At 39.6% G+C, this 17,297-nt stretch overlaps 1 protein-coding gene across 1 annotated transcript in view; it reads left to right on the top strand.

Moving 5' to 3' along the window:
• The window catches only part of cachd1 (cache domain containing 1), a 104,044-nt gene that overhangs the window by 62,405 nt on the left and 24,342 nt on the right, over nucleotides 1–17,297 (top strand). The window contains exons 5-10 of the mRNA XM_026146152.2: nucleotides 7,671–7,797; nucleotides 10,272–10,416; nucleotides 10,510–10,723; nucleotides 10,812–10,961; nucleotides 13,702–13,971; nucleotides 14,854–15,003. Of these exons, the coding sequence (XP_026001937.1) occupies nucleotides 7,671–7,797; nucleotides 10,272–10,416; nucleotides 10,510–10,723; nucleotides 10,812–10,961; nucleotides 13,702–13,971; nucleotides 14,854–15,003 (1,056 nt within the window). The remainder of the gene's footprint in view (nucleotides 1–7,670; nucleotides 7,798–10,271; nucleotides 10,417–10,509; nucleotides 10,724–10,811; nucleotides 10,962–13,701; nucleotides 13,972–14,853; nucleotides 15,004–17,297) is intronic.

Raw genomic sequence — 17,297 nt, 5'->3', positions numbered from 1 at the left:
TTAGCATGCCAGAGGCAATCTGCCATCTTTGACAAGCTGGCAAATAACAGTTTTCTTCTACTTACACAGCATTCATATGACTTTAGCTAAACTAATTATGACACTAATTACGGCATGTAGTATGATACTCAAGTAAAAGTGAAAAGTCGCCATCTAAAGCTGATTGGATCGGAAAAGACTACTCAAGTACTGAGTAACTGGTTGTAATGTCTGTTTTTTTTTTAGTTTGTTTAAAGAAATGCACAAATTTTTAGTATTTTCAAATAGAATATATGTAAAACCATTAACAAAATAAGGCACAACAATTCTAATTTCCAGATTGGTTTTTAACAACAAAGCTTTTTTAACCAGTACCTACAGAAAACATTAGAACGAGGCAACTTCAACATATGTGTGTAGACACTAAAGCTAAAGAATGTCAGACTAGGGGTGGTTCTTTTAAATACAAAGAGGGAGCAAGCGAATCAGAAACACAGAGCACAGAGATGCGACAGGTATAATCAGGAAAAGTTTATTCCCCAATGTGGACAGCAGGAATAAAACAATAATTCTAAAAACAAGAAACAAAACAAACATCTGCAGTAAAATTCACCAGGAATAGATAAACGCAATTCTAACAAAACTATAAAATGTTCTTTGTATACTAAAATACCTCAATATACACAGTGGATTAACACAATGTCATATAACAACACTAAAAACATGCAATACAAACAGAATAAAATGATGCAAATAAAAACTACACTAAAATCAGATTAAAACCAATTATAAAAGACAAATACAAACTTCCACGATGTGACGTACATACAAGAGGGCTCACTTTCCCATAAATAGTTTCTTCCCTCAGTGAAATGATGGTTAAGCTTCAGCAGCAGTTGGCTCTCAAGGTTCTTGCTGTGACTGTTTGGCAGTGAACAGGAGTCCTGCCTGACTAAAAAGTCTCTCACAGGCTGCAGATGCAGGAAGAGCTGTATTGACTTTGATTGACAGCTTCTTGATGTGAGGAAAGCTCTGCAATAGATCCACTCCAGTGAATGGACATGAAAGGTACCTCTCCAGCTCCCCTGCTTCTGGCTTTCCTGACCCCATGGATCCAAAGAAGACATCTTCGTCAGATAGGCTGCTGTTTGTGCTGGCCTCATCCAGCTCTGTCTAGTTGATTTCTGATAAAGTTCAGACCTGTGGAAAGATGTATGGTTAGGTCTGTGCATTACTGTGCTGTATAGACTGCCGAGCTACTGGTGAAAGATTTTTATCACACCGGAGATGTTTGTTTCTAACTAACACTATAATCCCAAGTTACAGTAACAAGGAAAGTCATTATAAGTCAATATCTAGTAGCTCACAATTTAATGGATAAATATACCAGCTTTTAAGATGCTTCCCTCTGTGGACCAGGATGTTCTGAATCTTGGTAGAAGTATTGCAGCTGCAGTCATCTCAGGGTCTTTCATTATTTCTCCAAAACGTTTCTGGATCCCGTCCCGCAGCGCATCAACAAGAGGTCTACACATTTTGCAAGATGACTCCAGCCTCCTCAGCTTCTTCTGAGACAGCCTCTTGTATGTATTATTGGTAGCTTCTGCAGCAGTGGCATCAACTGTTGATATAAGATTGAGTAGATGACACGCACACTTTTGGTGCCTTGGAAGCTGGTACTCCAGACCTGTGTTATCATTCAAAACAGCAAAGACATCTTGACACTCCACCTCTAACTCACTGTCTTCTGCATCATCAAGGATAGACCCACCATCCTCCTGCCATTTGGTTGTTTCTTCCTCTTTCTCCTCACCATATAATTGAAAGGCCTTCAAGAAATTTGAACCACTGTCGTCCTGGTCACTTTTTCTCTGATGTGATACTCTGAATGGATTTCTTCTAATGCTGCAGCAAGAACATCAAATGTATGCAAACCTTTAAGAGGTCTACAAGCTAGTGCAGCAGAATGCCTTTCAAAAGAGATGTCATCTATCCAGTGACAAGTCACTCCCAAGTAGCTATGCTGTCTGGCAGACCAGCAGTCTGTTGCGGTAGCAACATAGTTCACAGTGCTCAGTTTTTTGATGATTATGCTTTTCATGTTCTTCGCAGCTTCTTGTATTTTTGAGCACAATGTTTTCCTTGTCATTACTGTACACTGAGTTTGCAAGGTTTCCATCATAGTCTTGAAGGACGATGTCTCAACTATAGAAAATGGTTGGTTGGCTTCACATACAAACGTAAGCAGAAGCTTGTCAAACGTTGCTTGTGTTACCCGCCTAGAGCCAGTGAAAGAATCTGTAAGTTTTGCATTCTTCATAGGTGGCTCGGTGGAAGAGGACGACTTTCGTTTTCTGTGGTGGTCCATTAATTCTGTATACATCTTCATTTTGGTGGCGTGAACCCTCTGTTGGCAGAAAAAATAGACCATGAAACTACATGTGACTAAGCAATTTCTATACACTTTTTAAAAAACAATGTTCCCATATTTTTAACCCTCCTGTCGTGTTCACCTCCCCACCGCCATTGACTGAACGGCCCACTGAATGACCAAATGAAAGACACACTGAACGACCTAATGAATGGCCCACTAACGACCCACTGAACTGAATTTGGTGGTGAAAAATGTTTGTTATGCTAATTTAAGAGCTGTTAAAACAGACCACTCAATTTTGTCTGGGAGTGCTACAGTAAGGGGTGGGGGATGAATGAAACTGGAGAGTTCAACTAGCATAAAAACCATTTTTCACCACCAAATTCAGTTCAGTGGGTGGATTCCCATTCATTTTCTATGTTGGTCACTTTTGAACGGGAACACTACGTGTGCTAATAGAAGTCCTAACAGATGTTCATTAAAACACTCAAAATTCAAAGAGGTGATCATCACTTTTATATGTTCAAGTGCATAGTGTGGAAGGTATCATAAGGCAATCAGATGTAAAACACAATATTTGTGTGTTTTAAGTTGTAAATCAGTCAGATTTGATCCAAACACGACAGAAAGGGAAGAGAAACCAAAGTCGTGCCTACATTAAGTGAGTTTCCACACACACACACACACACACACACACACACACACACACACACACACACACACACACACACAAATAATTCCAGTTTAAGTTAAAAATAAGAACATATGCAAGGCTAAGCAGTGCAAGTCAATAGATTCTGCTTCAAAAAATGTTTAGAACCTTTATAATCTTTATAAACTTCTACACCTTAATAACTGTAGTTCTTTGAAGAAAGAGTCAAGACAAAAGTCACTTGTGGAGAAAAGAAAAATATTAAACCAGCTTAATTACTATTCTAATGTTTTTCTAGGAGAGAAAGGGAGTGATTCTGGATATGCACAATTTTTAAAATTTAATTTTTAATGTGGACAAGGCCTAAGACTGTGATCCTATAACCCATGGGTGCAAAGCTCCAGTCCTCGGGGACCAGTGTCCTCACCGCAACACACCAGAATGAAATAATTAGGTCATTAAATTTAGCCATTTAATTCATGTGTTAACCACTTAAGCATAGCTAAAAAGACATTTAGACCAAACTTACCGCGACATGTTTCCTCAGGTTAGATGTTGAGTTTTTGTATGCTGAAATGTCTGTTTGTTTTGGCTCACACAGAAGACATCGCATTATATAGCTGTTCTTTTGTACTCCTTTAAAGCGAAACATGCTTTGTATATGTGGCCAAGGGTGTTTATCCTCTTCAGTTTTGGTGCAGACAGTTGCCTCTGCCATTTCTTGATGTGTTTCTTCAGTCTGTGTCCACTAGTTTGAAAGGCTTGGGCTGCTCGGCCTGCCTTTTATATCTGGTCATGAGACTGCATGGCTACGTCTGATTGGTGAAAGAGTTACAGGTAGCCTCCAGGCGGCATGATCCATTATTAGTAGTATTATCCAATGTGTGAAATTAATTATTTTTAAAAAGTAGTAAGTCAAATATTGTCAAATATAACTTAGTAAAAGTAGTGTTTGTTCTTCACAAATGTACTCAAGTAAAAGTAAAAAGTATGGTGCAATGAAGGTAAAACAATATGTTCTTCTAAAACGTAAGTAAATGTAACTCGTTACTACCCACCTCTGCTTGCAGCAGTTGTATGTCATTGTTCCCACCTTTAGGAAATACTTTAATTTTCACACAAAACACATAGTACATATAATATTTACTAAACAGGAGAAATCTAAACATTTTCCATAGTTTGCATGGTTTGCATTCTAGTATATACAATAATGAGAAAGTGTCTGTGTGGTTAAGGGGAGTGTGCTGCCTGAGAAAAGCACAGGAAGCTGAGCAGGAGCAGTCACTAGTTGTGAAATCACTTGACTTCTGGATTAGCTGGAGCTGATTTTGCACTCAGACCTCATTGACTCAAACTGGCAGGCTACAGACCATTTAATGTGTGCTATAGGCAAACATTTGCATTCTTACATACAAAAGTTATTTGGTAGAAAAGTAAGTAAAGAAAACAGAAATTCACAGGAAATAAATGCTGCTGTGAAAGCATTTTAAAAAGTTCTCCTACAATCTCCTCAAAAAGAAATATATTAAAGTGGGGCTAGAATGAGGATACACTTTGGAGAGTGCCACTGGAAGTGTAATATCTGGATCATAGTAAGTGAGGTCATTTGCTGATAGTCAAGAGTAGTAAGATTGGAGGAAATGGCTTTCATTTAGTTCCAGTTTCTTAGCTTGTCTCAATAGGAAGATCTAAACATTTGTGGCAGAATGGAGTACTGTAGCCTGACAGATGTATACAGAACCCTTCTTCCACTGTCAACACAACTGAGTGGTTCCTGTTTATGTGAAGCCCGGAGAGACGGATGGAGTGGCTGGGCAGGGATGATGTATGATTGGCAAACCTGCTATGTCTCCAAAAAGACGTTCCTCGCAAAGTAAATGTAGCCTGGCGTTGAAGTTTATAATGTTTGACCCTTGGACAGTTTCACAGCAGCTCTCTGATTTATCTGTTTTCTGTAACTTGTTTAAGCGTTAGTTGAACATTTGGCTTGGGGTTTTTTTTCCGTCCCACCCTTAGAGGAGGGAAAACAACTGTGGTTTGTAATGTATCTGGAAGGTTGGAGAAGGTCAAAACAGGTTCTCTTTAGCAGGTGATTAATTTAATGTGATCACAAGCCAAGAACCACATTTTGGGGATCATAGAAACCCAGCTGACATGCAATGGCTGGTAGTTAGCATGTCTGGGAAAGACTGTAGCTATAATTAACAAGTAATTTTAAATCCAATTTGAGGTAATGGAAAAAATCTTACAAATAACAAGAATTAGTCAGCGAAATGGCAAAATGGCTGGTGAGAAAGTAGAGCTGCTAACAAAACCACAATCATTTTTTTTTATTTCTTGCTAAAAAAGTAAACACTCCAGTAAGACTAAAGTCTTTACAAAGAAAAAAAGGATTGTAGTCTTGCGTGGCTAATAAAACCAAAGTAGTTGTTCAAAATGGCCATTTGTGTTACTTACTTCCTTCAGTCTGCTGCCAAATGTAGATGTACACTAGGAGGACTGTTCATTTATAATAGTATTGTTAGTTCCTTTGGCACACTGAGGCTGATTGGATTCACCACGGCTGGTCTGCATTCCTGTATTTTAATCAATCAAAGGCTGTTTTAACAGCTGCATTGTATTATTTTAATGAAGCCTACTTTGATGGTTACGGTCTATTTCTTCTCTGTCTCTGTTTTTTGCCTTGCGAAGGACCCAAAGTTTCTATTTGTGTCTCACTAGCTTCATCCCACCCCCCACCCCACGCCTCATTGTGAAAGGCCGTTTTGTGTTGCAGTCAGTGGAAAGGAAGTTGTTGGCTTTGTGATGGGGTCTCTGTGAAGATACTGTTGACTTTGTGACCCAGTTTAAAAAAAATCACTCTGTTAGTTTTAAGCAAATAGGCTTCAGGCCTCTGCAGAGGTTGTATTTGGCTGTTATTTCTAGAGTCTGTCCAATACTGGAGTTCTCAGGGTTGGTGAGGACATTAAGGAAGTAAAATATTTTGCTAACAATATATCCGCTAACGTATAATAACAGCTAATATTATTTATATGCTCACATAAAATATATAAAATATAAAATAGTATGTGTATCTTTTTACTTCCCCCACCCCCACCCCCCAAAACCTTATAATTATTGTGGGTTAGTAATGATGCAAATAGCCAATTTTAGCATGTTCTTAAAAAAAAAAAAAGTATTTTGTATTAATTTCTTCTGATTAAAAATATAATCACAGTTCACACAGTGTTATCACAGTAGGCTGGTGAATAGGTCAGTAGTGCCTCTGAAGCCTTAGCTATGCTTTACAGGCCTGTGAGGCTCCGCTTGGGTCAGGGTGGCATAAATGTTTGCTGTTCGACAGTGAGTGCGATTGGAATTGTAGGCGTCCACATGTCTGCCTGACAACGCGGGCTCGTCCTTTGAGAATTTACATTACAATGAATCGAGTACACATGTGCCCAAGAAGTATAAAAGAAGCATAACAGGATTGACTCCTTGAACATTATGACTCCAGCTGTCCCTGTAAGTATAATTGAGTATAATCGTGACTAAAGGGGGCAAATTTAGCTGTTTTTCTATTCAATTCAAATCAGTTTTATTTATACAGCGCCAAATCACAACAACCGTCGCCTCAAGGCGCTTTACATTGTAAGGTACACCCTACAATAACACATACAGAGAAAAACCCGACAATCATATGACCCCCTATGAGCAAGCACTTTGGCGACAGTGACAAGGAAAAACTCCCTTTTAACAGGAAGAAACCTCCGGCAGAACCAGGCTCAGGGAGGGGCGGAGCCATCTGACGTGACCGGTCCCAGGATTCTTGGTTATGTTTAGCAGACTGTATCACATAAGTAGAGTTCTAATTTCAGACAAAAGCCAGAGTTCAAATACAAGAAATTTAACCAGTAGTTTAACAATTTGAAATTGTTCTTCATTAATTTATGCTGGCACAGTTGTGTATGGTATAGCCAGGCCTAAACAGATGTATTTGTCCTTGTCATATGTTAAGATGTAAGCAAGCCTGCCTATTGATCTGTTATGAATTTCTCTGTCTGTTATGTATATATCTAATGAGGCCTGTAATAGAGAGAGAGAGAGAGAGGTAGTGGCGTGCAACAGCGGTTTAGATTATCCAGGGTTGTTCTCTGGAGAGTATTTCCTGTCTACTCTCCCTCCTGTACAGCGCTGGCATTGTTAGATATGTTGTCCTGTGTTGTAGCAGCTGCACATGTCTGTCTCATTGTGTTAAACATGCGAGATACTATAGGTCAAATCAGGTCAGATGTATTTTTAATGCTCAGTTTTTAATGTAGTGCCTGGAAGAGCTATACAGTCTTATGAACTATGGACAGGACAATATGACCAGCAACACTTTATGATCATCGCCATCAGGCGTTGAGGTGTTATTGAAATGTAAAACATCACTGCAATGATGCATGAACATATCATGTAGCATATTTCTTTAGGGCTGATCTCTCATGTAGATGCTTTGTCACTCACTTGCAGTCTCACTCCTGAAATATGTAGTGTTTCTCACAACTTGCACGCCAAATCCAAACAAGAAAAGCTTCCAAGTATGCTGAACTTTCTGACTACATATTTTCCCATTTGCCCCATTCAGCTTTAGTAATGTATTTTTCTTTTTCCTTGTTCTCACTCGCTCTCTCCCTATTGCAGTGTTGGCAGACAACCTGAAGTCCAACCCGGGTATAAAGTGGCAGTACTTCAGCTCGGAGGAGGGCATTTTCACAGTCTTCCCCGCCCACAAGTTCCACTGTAAAGGAAACTACGAGCACCGCAGCAGGTATAGAACAGCCACTGTCGCTTATAACACGTGTTGTTGTACTTCAGCTGTTTTCAATGTAAATAAATAAGATTATAGGTACAACTTGCACTTTGTCAGCAAATGTCACACATAATAATGGAAAAGATTGTTCAAGTGTGATGCTTCGGCAGCTCATTCCTGCCTTCATCTTCCTCACCCTCTTCCACCCCCCTCCCCGCCTTCCGTCCCTCCTCCTCTGCCAGTTGCTGTGGGGTGGCCTAGAGGGCATGTTGATGGCATCCTGCCCTCATACACCCCGACCACACATGCCATTGGTAGGAATGTGGCTCTTTACCACTAAAGCCTACTGGAATTTCACACCTCCAATGTTATGGGGGTTTTTTCTCCTTCTCCCCGCCCCCCACCCCACCCCATTGCTGAAAGCCATCTCTCTCATGCTCCCTTGTGCATTTCGCATTGGCCTCTGTTTTCTTTTTAATATTCCTTTTGAGTTGTTGTTGTTTATTTCTCCCATTGCTGTTCAAGTCAGTGAGTTTGGCGTGCAGCCATGGGAGAAATGACGTTGCTTGGCTTGCTTCAAGTATGAATGAGGCTTTGTGAGTACATCACTCGTGTTAGTGTCGCTTTGTCCAGCAGACCACACACAAAGAGCCACTGACCCCCTACAGTCTGCACCGTTCTGCAGCTCCACCTGCTTATAATACAAGCATAACACATACAGTGATACCTCAAATGACAAGTCTCACCAAATCAATGAGCGGTATGCAGCCGAATCTTCAACATTTGATATACTGTGTTTGTACTATTTTTAATTAAACATTTAGTTCTTTTTTTCTTTCTTTTTCTTTTCTTTTCTTTACTTGACACAGTATCCCAACTTTTTAGGAAACTTAGCTGCAGTAAGCAGTATTTTAAGACCAAACCAATGCTTTCACGCTATGTTGCTTGAGTTGCTTCTGAAAGAAACATGTCATTACTCGACAACAGCCACACACGGTGGTAGTTGTTCTTTAGAGGTGCAATTTTCCATAGCAAATGCTGCAGGTCGTCAGACAACTGTAGCCTCACTTTTCCAAAACAAATTCAGTTGGTGTGTGGAGAGGGGGGGAAGTAAGATGTAAACAATAAATCCTGTTTTGTTTTGTTGAGACTTAGACTCTTAGTCCTTATTCACTGAGTTTAAAAACATGAAGTGTTTTTGTTTTGAGAAGGTTGATGACAGGTCATATTGCTGGATTTCAAAATATTGTCATATTTCTTCAAACCCCAACCACAATCAAGCATTATTAACCAAACATCCTTACTTTTGGATGATTCTTTTTTATATAGCTGCAGGTTGGGTAACACTGTGTAATCCCCTCATCTCCAACCGCTCGCAGAGGATGGCCGCCCCTCCCTGAGCCTGGTTCAGCTGGAGGTTTCTTCCTGTTAAAAGGGAGTTTTTCTTTCCCACTGTTGCCAAAGGGCTTGCTCATAGGGGGTCATGATTGTTGGGCTTTTCTCTGTTTGCTTTGTATTATCGAAGGGTCTTTCCCTTACAATATAGAGTGCTTTGAGGCAACTGTTGTTGTGATTTGGTGCTATATAAATAACAAAATTGAAAATTGAATAATATGGTCCACAACTAACAGTGTGAGTCACCTATATTTAAATAGACTTTCGATGCATTTTATTTTAAATTGCAAATTAATTATATTTACTTACAAATACTTAAAAATATGTACACTAGAGTAAGAGGGTAACGAATCAGGTGTGTGCAAGAAACAAAAAATAATTATACTATAATTAGTTTTCATAATTTGTATGTAATGTATAAGTAATTTCATATAGTACATGAGTAATATAGAATGTTGCCTAAGTTTAGGTATTTTACAGGCAAGGACACAGAAATGATACAAGTACTGTGCAATTTCATCCTAATTTTGAAGGAAAATAAATATTATCCCATTTCACATGTTAATACAATGTGCATTTTGGCTTGCAGGCTGTATTATGGCATTAATTTTTTTAACATCTTCATAAACTATTCATTCTGTGATGTGTATGATGGATGTCTTATTGCATTTCTGCAAAATTACCCAAAAGTAACGTAGTACTTAAAATTACTTGCAGTATCTTTTCCTGTAAAGCACCCAGAGGTTATGCACTATGTAAAATTACTTACACATTACTTACAATTAATTATGTACTGCCTAAATTTACTTACAGTATTATTATTTCTGTGTATCTACCTTTAACTATTTGTAGGTGAATATCATTAAATTGTAATTTTGAATAAAATTCATTGAAATTTCATTTAATTACAGGGGAGTTATGTCACAGTTGCAGACTGTATTATAAAGTGTTACCAACTCTGTAATGACAGCATAGAGTGAAGAAGGTGCCAGACTTCCTCTAAAACTATGAAACTGCTAGGCAACAGAGTATGTTTATAATTTAAAACATATATCTGTCCATATCCCGTTTGTGTATCTGTGTGTGTACCTGCGCAGGCCTGTGTACGTTTCTGCAGTGCGTCCACAGTCTAAACACATTGTGGTTATGATCGACCACGGAGCCTCCATAACTGACACCCAGCTTCAGATCGCCAAGGACTCAGCGCTTGTTATCCTGAATGCCATAGATGAGCATGACAAGGTTTGTGAAAGGGGACGCTTTTCTTCATTATCAGGCATCTGTATTTACATCTCTTATCATTCTTGGTTTGATGGCCCTTTTGCTCCTTCCCAGATCTCCGTACTTTCGGTGGCAGAGACCGTTCGCTCCTGCTCTCTAGACCAGTGTTACAAAAGTCTGCTGTCTCCAGCCACCAGCGAGACGAAAAGGAAGATGAGCACCTTTGTGTCGAACGTCAAGGCGTCTGATGGAGCCACGCAGCATGCAGCTGGCTTCGAGAAGGCCTTCCAGCTGCTTCGAAACACCACCAGTCACAACAAACAGAGCAGTAAGTCTCAGATAAGAAGACACTAATGTAGATTTAGCATGTTTTCATCACTGAGTTTGATAGTAGCAAACGTGCGTTTGTGTATCAGCCACAGACATGGTGATCATTTACCTGTCATCTGGCGTCACGTCTCGAGAATCATCGGAGCTGGTGAAGAGAGCCACGCTCAGTGTGGTCCGGCAGGAGAACCGGCACCTCAACAACTCTGTCATGATCCTCACGTACGCTCTCATGAATGGTGGGTGAAAACTTTATTATTTTTCACCTGAATGTTTACATTTAATTTAGTCAGGTTTTCTGTTATAAGGAACTATTCGACACAGTTAATGAAATTCAGTTTTTCTATTTACCGTACCTCTGGACGTGTATTTTTTTTCTCTACACTTCTTGATCTGGTGCTTCATTCCTTTTGGCTCTGCTGGGACTGAAGGTTAGAGAGGTGCTTTTAAAACCTCAAAGGCTTTTTGTTTTCTGTGTTTGTGCCTGCCTGTGCAGTAAGTACGCTTCCTTTTCCTCTAAATTTGTCCTTGTCCTTCCATCTGCCTCCTAATTCCCGTCTCCCTCTGCATCACACGTACACCCGTGTCTGCTGCGCTTGCTTTAGTCCACCATTAATACAAATTATTTTTGCATCGAGAAATGGAAATGAGGTACATCTAAGAGCAGAGAGAGTGAGACTTCAAAGAGCGTGCTGCTCACTCTCTGTGTGACTGACAGAGGACCTTGGCTCTTTAAAGGGAGATGATGAAAAGGATGCAGAAATCTATCCTCCTCTGAGTTTATTAGCATTGCATATTCAGAAAAAACATTTGTATTGTTGCTGATGCTGCTGCACACAGCTGAAAGGCCTGCTGTGGGAGTCTGATTCCCTGCATCCCCTGCCAAATGTGAAGTGCTGATTGTTCAAGGAGATCAGCAGTCTCCTGTGTTTGTCTCTGTTGTCCACCTCTGTTACCAAAACAATGTCTGATACTCTGACCAAAACACTGTCTTGTCAGCTAGAATATGGTTTCGAATCTCCACTGGACATGTTGATGCTATCTAACAGTTGCACTATTTAAAAATAAACCACTCGCCATATTTTCTGATCGGGGGGAGGGGAAGTAAACCTTAGTCATGCAAAACAGAGAATACACTTCTTTTTCTTCTTTACTAACCAACTAATACACTGATATGAGATATTTTTAGCCATTACCTGATTTTAGACCCACAAGTGAGTTCACAGTACAGTACCATGCAAGTCTTGAGTCACCCCTCATTTGTTTGTTTTGCTGTGAAAACCAGTTCATTGACACGTGCAAACATACATGAAAATACATCATATAATCATTTATTATTGTTCTATTCCTGAGAAGTACTCTTCAGGAGAAGTTCTCCAGGCTTTTTGAAGGACATTTATTGCTCTTTGGAGTCTGGAGAGGCCAACCCATGACTGATTACTGATATTACTATTACTGGTTCCATTCTTTTTTTTCTTTTTTTTTTCTATCCCAGTATGCTTTTATTGCTGTTATGGATCATTGTCATACTAAAAAAATGAAGCCATTCCCATTCAGATGCTTTCCATATGATATGACAGTTCTTGAGTTGTAGTCAGGAGTCACTTTGCTCTTCAAAAGTATTATTTTATGCTTGTCAAAATGTGGTATCTTTGGCATTTAAAAAAAACAAAACAAGGGAATCTGGCCTGGAAACCTACTGGAACTATTGGTCAAGATAACTTTCAAAGGATTATTACAAGAAACCAAGCTATAAAGAAATGGGAACTGAGGGGGACATTACTGTTGCACATTAGTGTTGATTTCACAGAATTATCTTGCAGTAAACTCAATTTCTTCTAATATTAGGCTGTTTAAAGGTACTCTTGGTAGTGGTAGAAACATAAAGGAGCATTGATTTTCCAAGTTGGTATATGGTGCACATCTACCATTTCATTTTTTTTTTCTCGTGCAGGCCTGTGTCAGATTGAATGAAAAAGCTTGTTTAATGTCAGGTCATAGCAGTCACACCAAACAAAGGAGGTGAAAAGAATGATGGATTGCAAACATTTTTCCCTCACAGGTTAAAGTGAACAGATACAAGTGGATAAAAAATCCACTCTGGTTGAAACTGCCACCCGTGGCTGCATTGGCTCCCTTGTCAGGCCCAGTGTAATGATCACAGGAGCAGAGCCCTGGCATTAAAAAGGAATTCTGCTGTAATCCATTCAGCGATTGGATACTTGCTCTATCCTTCCCAATAGGTTGTCAGATGCCAAATGTTCCATGTCACAGCTGTCAGGGCCAGCCACAGTTATTCGTCCTCGTCTAAATGACCTTATGAGGCTTGGAAAGATGGTCTGAAGTGTGCATTAAGGTCTCAATTGTATATTTTCTTTAAAGCGATGAGGGATTCGTTTATGTCACAATCTCTGAGCTTGACAGATGACAGCTGGGCTTGGCAGATGCATGGGACTGTACAGGTAAAAGCTATAGAGATCACGATGCAGGATCACAAGTTGGGGCTCGCTGGTGATGGCAAATCAGTTTGAAATTTTGATGGCAGTGTTAGTTATGATCCAGATGACGCAAGCTCATTGCTGATGACCAGAAGATTCATTGCGCTAAAAATTGAACTTGAAATTGTTTTGAATTAACTGACCGTTTGGTGGAAAGGATGTGACTTCTTCTCCTACTCCTTCAAGGAATTGTCTTGTTGCTCGTAGGGACATGAAGAAGAGTGGGTTGCCTTTTTATAATAGGAATTTGAGTCATGCACTCTTTAGTGAAGAACTATTTACTCTTTTTAGCTCCGCTTCAACCACTCCCTGCTCTTTTGATTTGCACAATTACCCTGTCCAACAGTCCTGTAGCCAAACCATCTGCTATGGATTTGTTCCTAATATCCCTGCTTGATTAAATCAAACAAATTCCGTCATCGAGTCTACTCTTTTTTTTTTTTTTTACGCTCATATTCTACACCGCTCCCTCCTCTTGCAGAGGGAATTACAGGCCTGAAGGAGCTGGCCTTCCTGAGGGACCTCGCCGAGCAGAACTCATTGAAGTACGGCGTTGACCGAACATCTGACCGAGACCGCTCGTCTGGGTCAGCAGGAGCTTCAGTAATGCCGGTGGTGAAGGGCAGCATGATGGTGCTGAACCAACTGAGCAACCTGGAAACGACAGTGGGGCGTTTTTACATCAATCTGCCCAATCGCATGATTGACCTGGCTCGCTTCAGCCTACCCTACACCGACCCGATGGGAGATGGTGAGTAGTGTGGCCCGAACTGCACCAAAGGAAACTTCATACTGAACTGATGCTGAACCACAACTGGCAGCCATTGCTTTGTCAACCCTCATGGTAGTGGTAAATAAGTAAATAAGGCAAAAAAAGGAACACGTCATTATATGGGCACACACTATTGCAACAAAATTAATATGACAGTGCAGTGAGTAAATATAATTAAAAGATAAATGCATTGTGCGGATTATTACAAAATCCCTGCATTGTGATACCATACTTATCACGAGGAAGTAACATCATGTTGAGTTACTCTAATTCCTGATTAGCTTTGAAATCCTCACATTTAGGTCAGTTGAGACCTTTTTGACGGCATCAACACCACATTTAATCTTTTATTAGCCTCAACTTCTCAAAATGTAAAACAGTCCAGCCACCACTTTAATCACACTCTAGATTTTGTTCTGTCATATGGCATATTTAAATGTGCAATAATGGATTAAAAAGCAGTGGGTAAAAAATGCAAATGCAGTAGATGTCTTTCTGTAAGTGCTATAACTAAGTTTAAGTTGTTATCCAATTCAGTGCCGTGTGCCAATACAGTGCCGAGCAGCTAGCTAAACTCTACAGACGTTGATCATCTTGTATTATTGTACGCTCTGTATTATTTAATGTTATTTACTATATAAAGTACAATATAAAGCGCCTTGAGGCAGCTGTGATTTGACACACTATATAAATGATAAGTGGACTGGTTCTTATACAGAGCTTTTCTGCTCTCCTGGAGGACTTTATAGGTGCTTTATACAACACGCCTCATTCACCTATTTACACCCATTCATAAAAGCGCTTAGTGTGGCAAGCTTAAACCTGAAGTGAACCTTACATAGTTGCCTGTACTTTCCACAGGGTTTATTATGACTGTGAGCCGGCCGTGTTATTTTGGTAACCAGCTCCTGGGAGTGGTTGGGGTGGATGTGAACTTGGCGTACATCTTGGAGGATGTTACATACTATCAAGACTCGCTCGCGTCATACACCTTCCTTATTGACAACAAAGGTGAGTCACACAGAGGTGGTAATCAGCTTAGTGCAAACCTTTTCATCAGAAACCAGTCTCTTTCTGTCACTCTCTCACTCACTCACTCACTCACTCACACACACACACACACACACACACACACACACACGTGTCTTTTCATGATCGCAGAAGAATCGGCAGGATTACCTACAGCCAGACTTTTTTGTTGTGGTCCGCCTCAAATCTCTTCTCGACTCGTTTTCTCTTCGTGTGCAGTAATAACAGTTTTCCCAGGTAGTGCTAAACGCAGCGGAGCAAATCCAAGTGTCACATTGCCACTTTTGCTTGGCCTCGCCTGCACAGCAAATATCAATCAGGAAACTAGTCAGTTTTTTAAATAAGCACACTTTGTTGTTTATTTGCTTCTAAATGGAATTACACTTCATTTTGTGTCTCAGCTTCCTCCACAGGCATTACGCTTTATTAGGCTAGCTGGCGTCTTGTAGGTAGCACTGGCATTCCTTTGGCATTTCACTTTGTCGAACCATGCCTCAGTGGATTGCCACGCCAAATTACAAATAGCGCTCATGTCCGGTCTTGGTTTGTCTTGGCCTTGGCTGAGGGGGTTCTGACTCAATTACTGGTGCTGTGAAATGGCTAGGTTGTGCTCTGTGGGCCTGGACAGAAATGACATTTAACAGTCACCGTTTTGCTAGATGGCAAAATGGCATTAGAAGTGATACCTTTTACTTACACCAAGGAATATTTGATGAAGAGTTTGTCTTCCTGACAAGCTGAAAACATGAAGAATAAAAATCAGGCTTTAGAAAAATTTGTTTTTAATATGTTTTAAATATGTTGGTGGCAATAAATAAATAACATGAATATGCCCAAGTACAACTGAATTTAACCTAAACTCTTAACCTATAGAAGTGGGTGTGGAGGCACTTTTATTAGAAATAAAAATAGCTTAAGTGTTGTTTTTTGTGTGGTTTTTTTGTTTGTTTTTTTGCTTCAGGAGCTTAAAAAGAGTGAGTCGTAGGCAGAGTAATAATTCGAGAGAGCTGAGGGAAAGCATGTGAACATGTTCAGCATATTTCTTACTATTACTATTAATTAGCTAGCAATAATTAGCTTTTTGGCAGTTCTGGGAATTGAGTGCTTTTCAGTGAGTCTCTTTTTTGCCCCCCTCATCTAAAATGTCTGTTATTGTAATAAATATGCCATCAAATTACAAGTTATTACTGTGCCGTGGTTATTAGTGCTCCAACTCTGTAAACGCTGACAAATGAGTCCCATTAAAGTTATTAGCTGGCATTCAAATCATCTGCTGCCAATTAGAGTTTAGGTAAATACGTTTAAAGTAAACATGCAGCTGACAAAAAGCTCCAGGAGTACAGAGCTGAAAACAGATTAGTACATTTAAAATATTGCTACACGTTCTCATATGGGAGAATGTGTTTACCAGTATACAAGTCTGCTTCTAAAATGGATTTAATAGAAGTGCGTATATACTGTATGCACTGTAGTTGTCGCAGTGCACAATTGTGAATCTTAAAATTACGCACTGCACTCTCTTTCAGTAAATATACAATACTCACAAACACAAAACTCCAAGATTTTGTTTTTTTAGGCCTTTCGCACCAGCACATATAAAACGGCTTATTGTCTCTCCCAGAATGATTACTGCTTCTTAAGAGCCGTTTATCACAGTACCACAAAGTACTGTTTGCCACTAGGGCAATTTTCAAGGCTAGATGCTGTAATTTTGCACAAGGGAAATTTAAGATGTTGGTAAAGGCTGTGCTTCAAGTTTTAAAGTGTGACAAGTAACTAAAGACGTCTCCTTCTCCTAACCAGCAGAAATGATCCTTTCCTAACTTTAAAGTCTTGGATTGTTCCTCTATTAAGCCTCGGAGGAGGTGGCCTTACTATAGTTTACTTGATATCATAATTTATTTATTCAGAGTGTATTTACTTTATAAATGGAAACAAGTTTCCAGATTCACCTGGAATCCCAAACTGTAGCATTTTTACTGGTTTATAAATATCAGGGGCACAGGCGAGGACTTCAGTCTTCCTGGCATTTAATAGCCTTTTATAAATCATGTTTCCCTCATGCATTGACAGCTAAATACCAGTGTTAATGTTGACAGCAAACTTTTGACTAAAATGTCATTTAGTTTAGTCATAATTTAGACATCAAAATTCTTTTAATTCTAGTTGAGGTTTGACGTGTTTTTACCTGTGAAAGTTGTACCACACGGTTTGCAAAGCATCTTATTTTCCTTGACATCAAATGCAAAATGTGTCCATATGTGGACTTTTCTCTT

The sequence above is a fragment of the Astatotilapia calliptera genome, chromosome 17, assembly GCF_964374335.1.
Source record: "Astatotilapia calliptera chromosome 17, fAstCal68.1, whole genome shotgun sequence".
NCBI classification, from domain to species: Eukaryota; Metazoa; Chordata; class Actinopteri; order Cichliformes; family Cichlidae; genus Astatotilapia; species Astatotilapia calliptera.
This window is presented reverse-complemented; position numbering and strand designations above follow the sequence as displayed.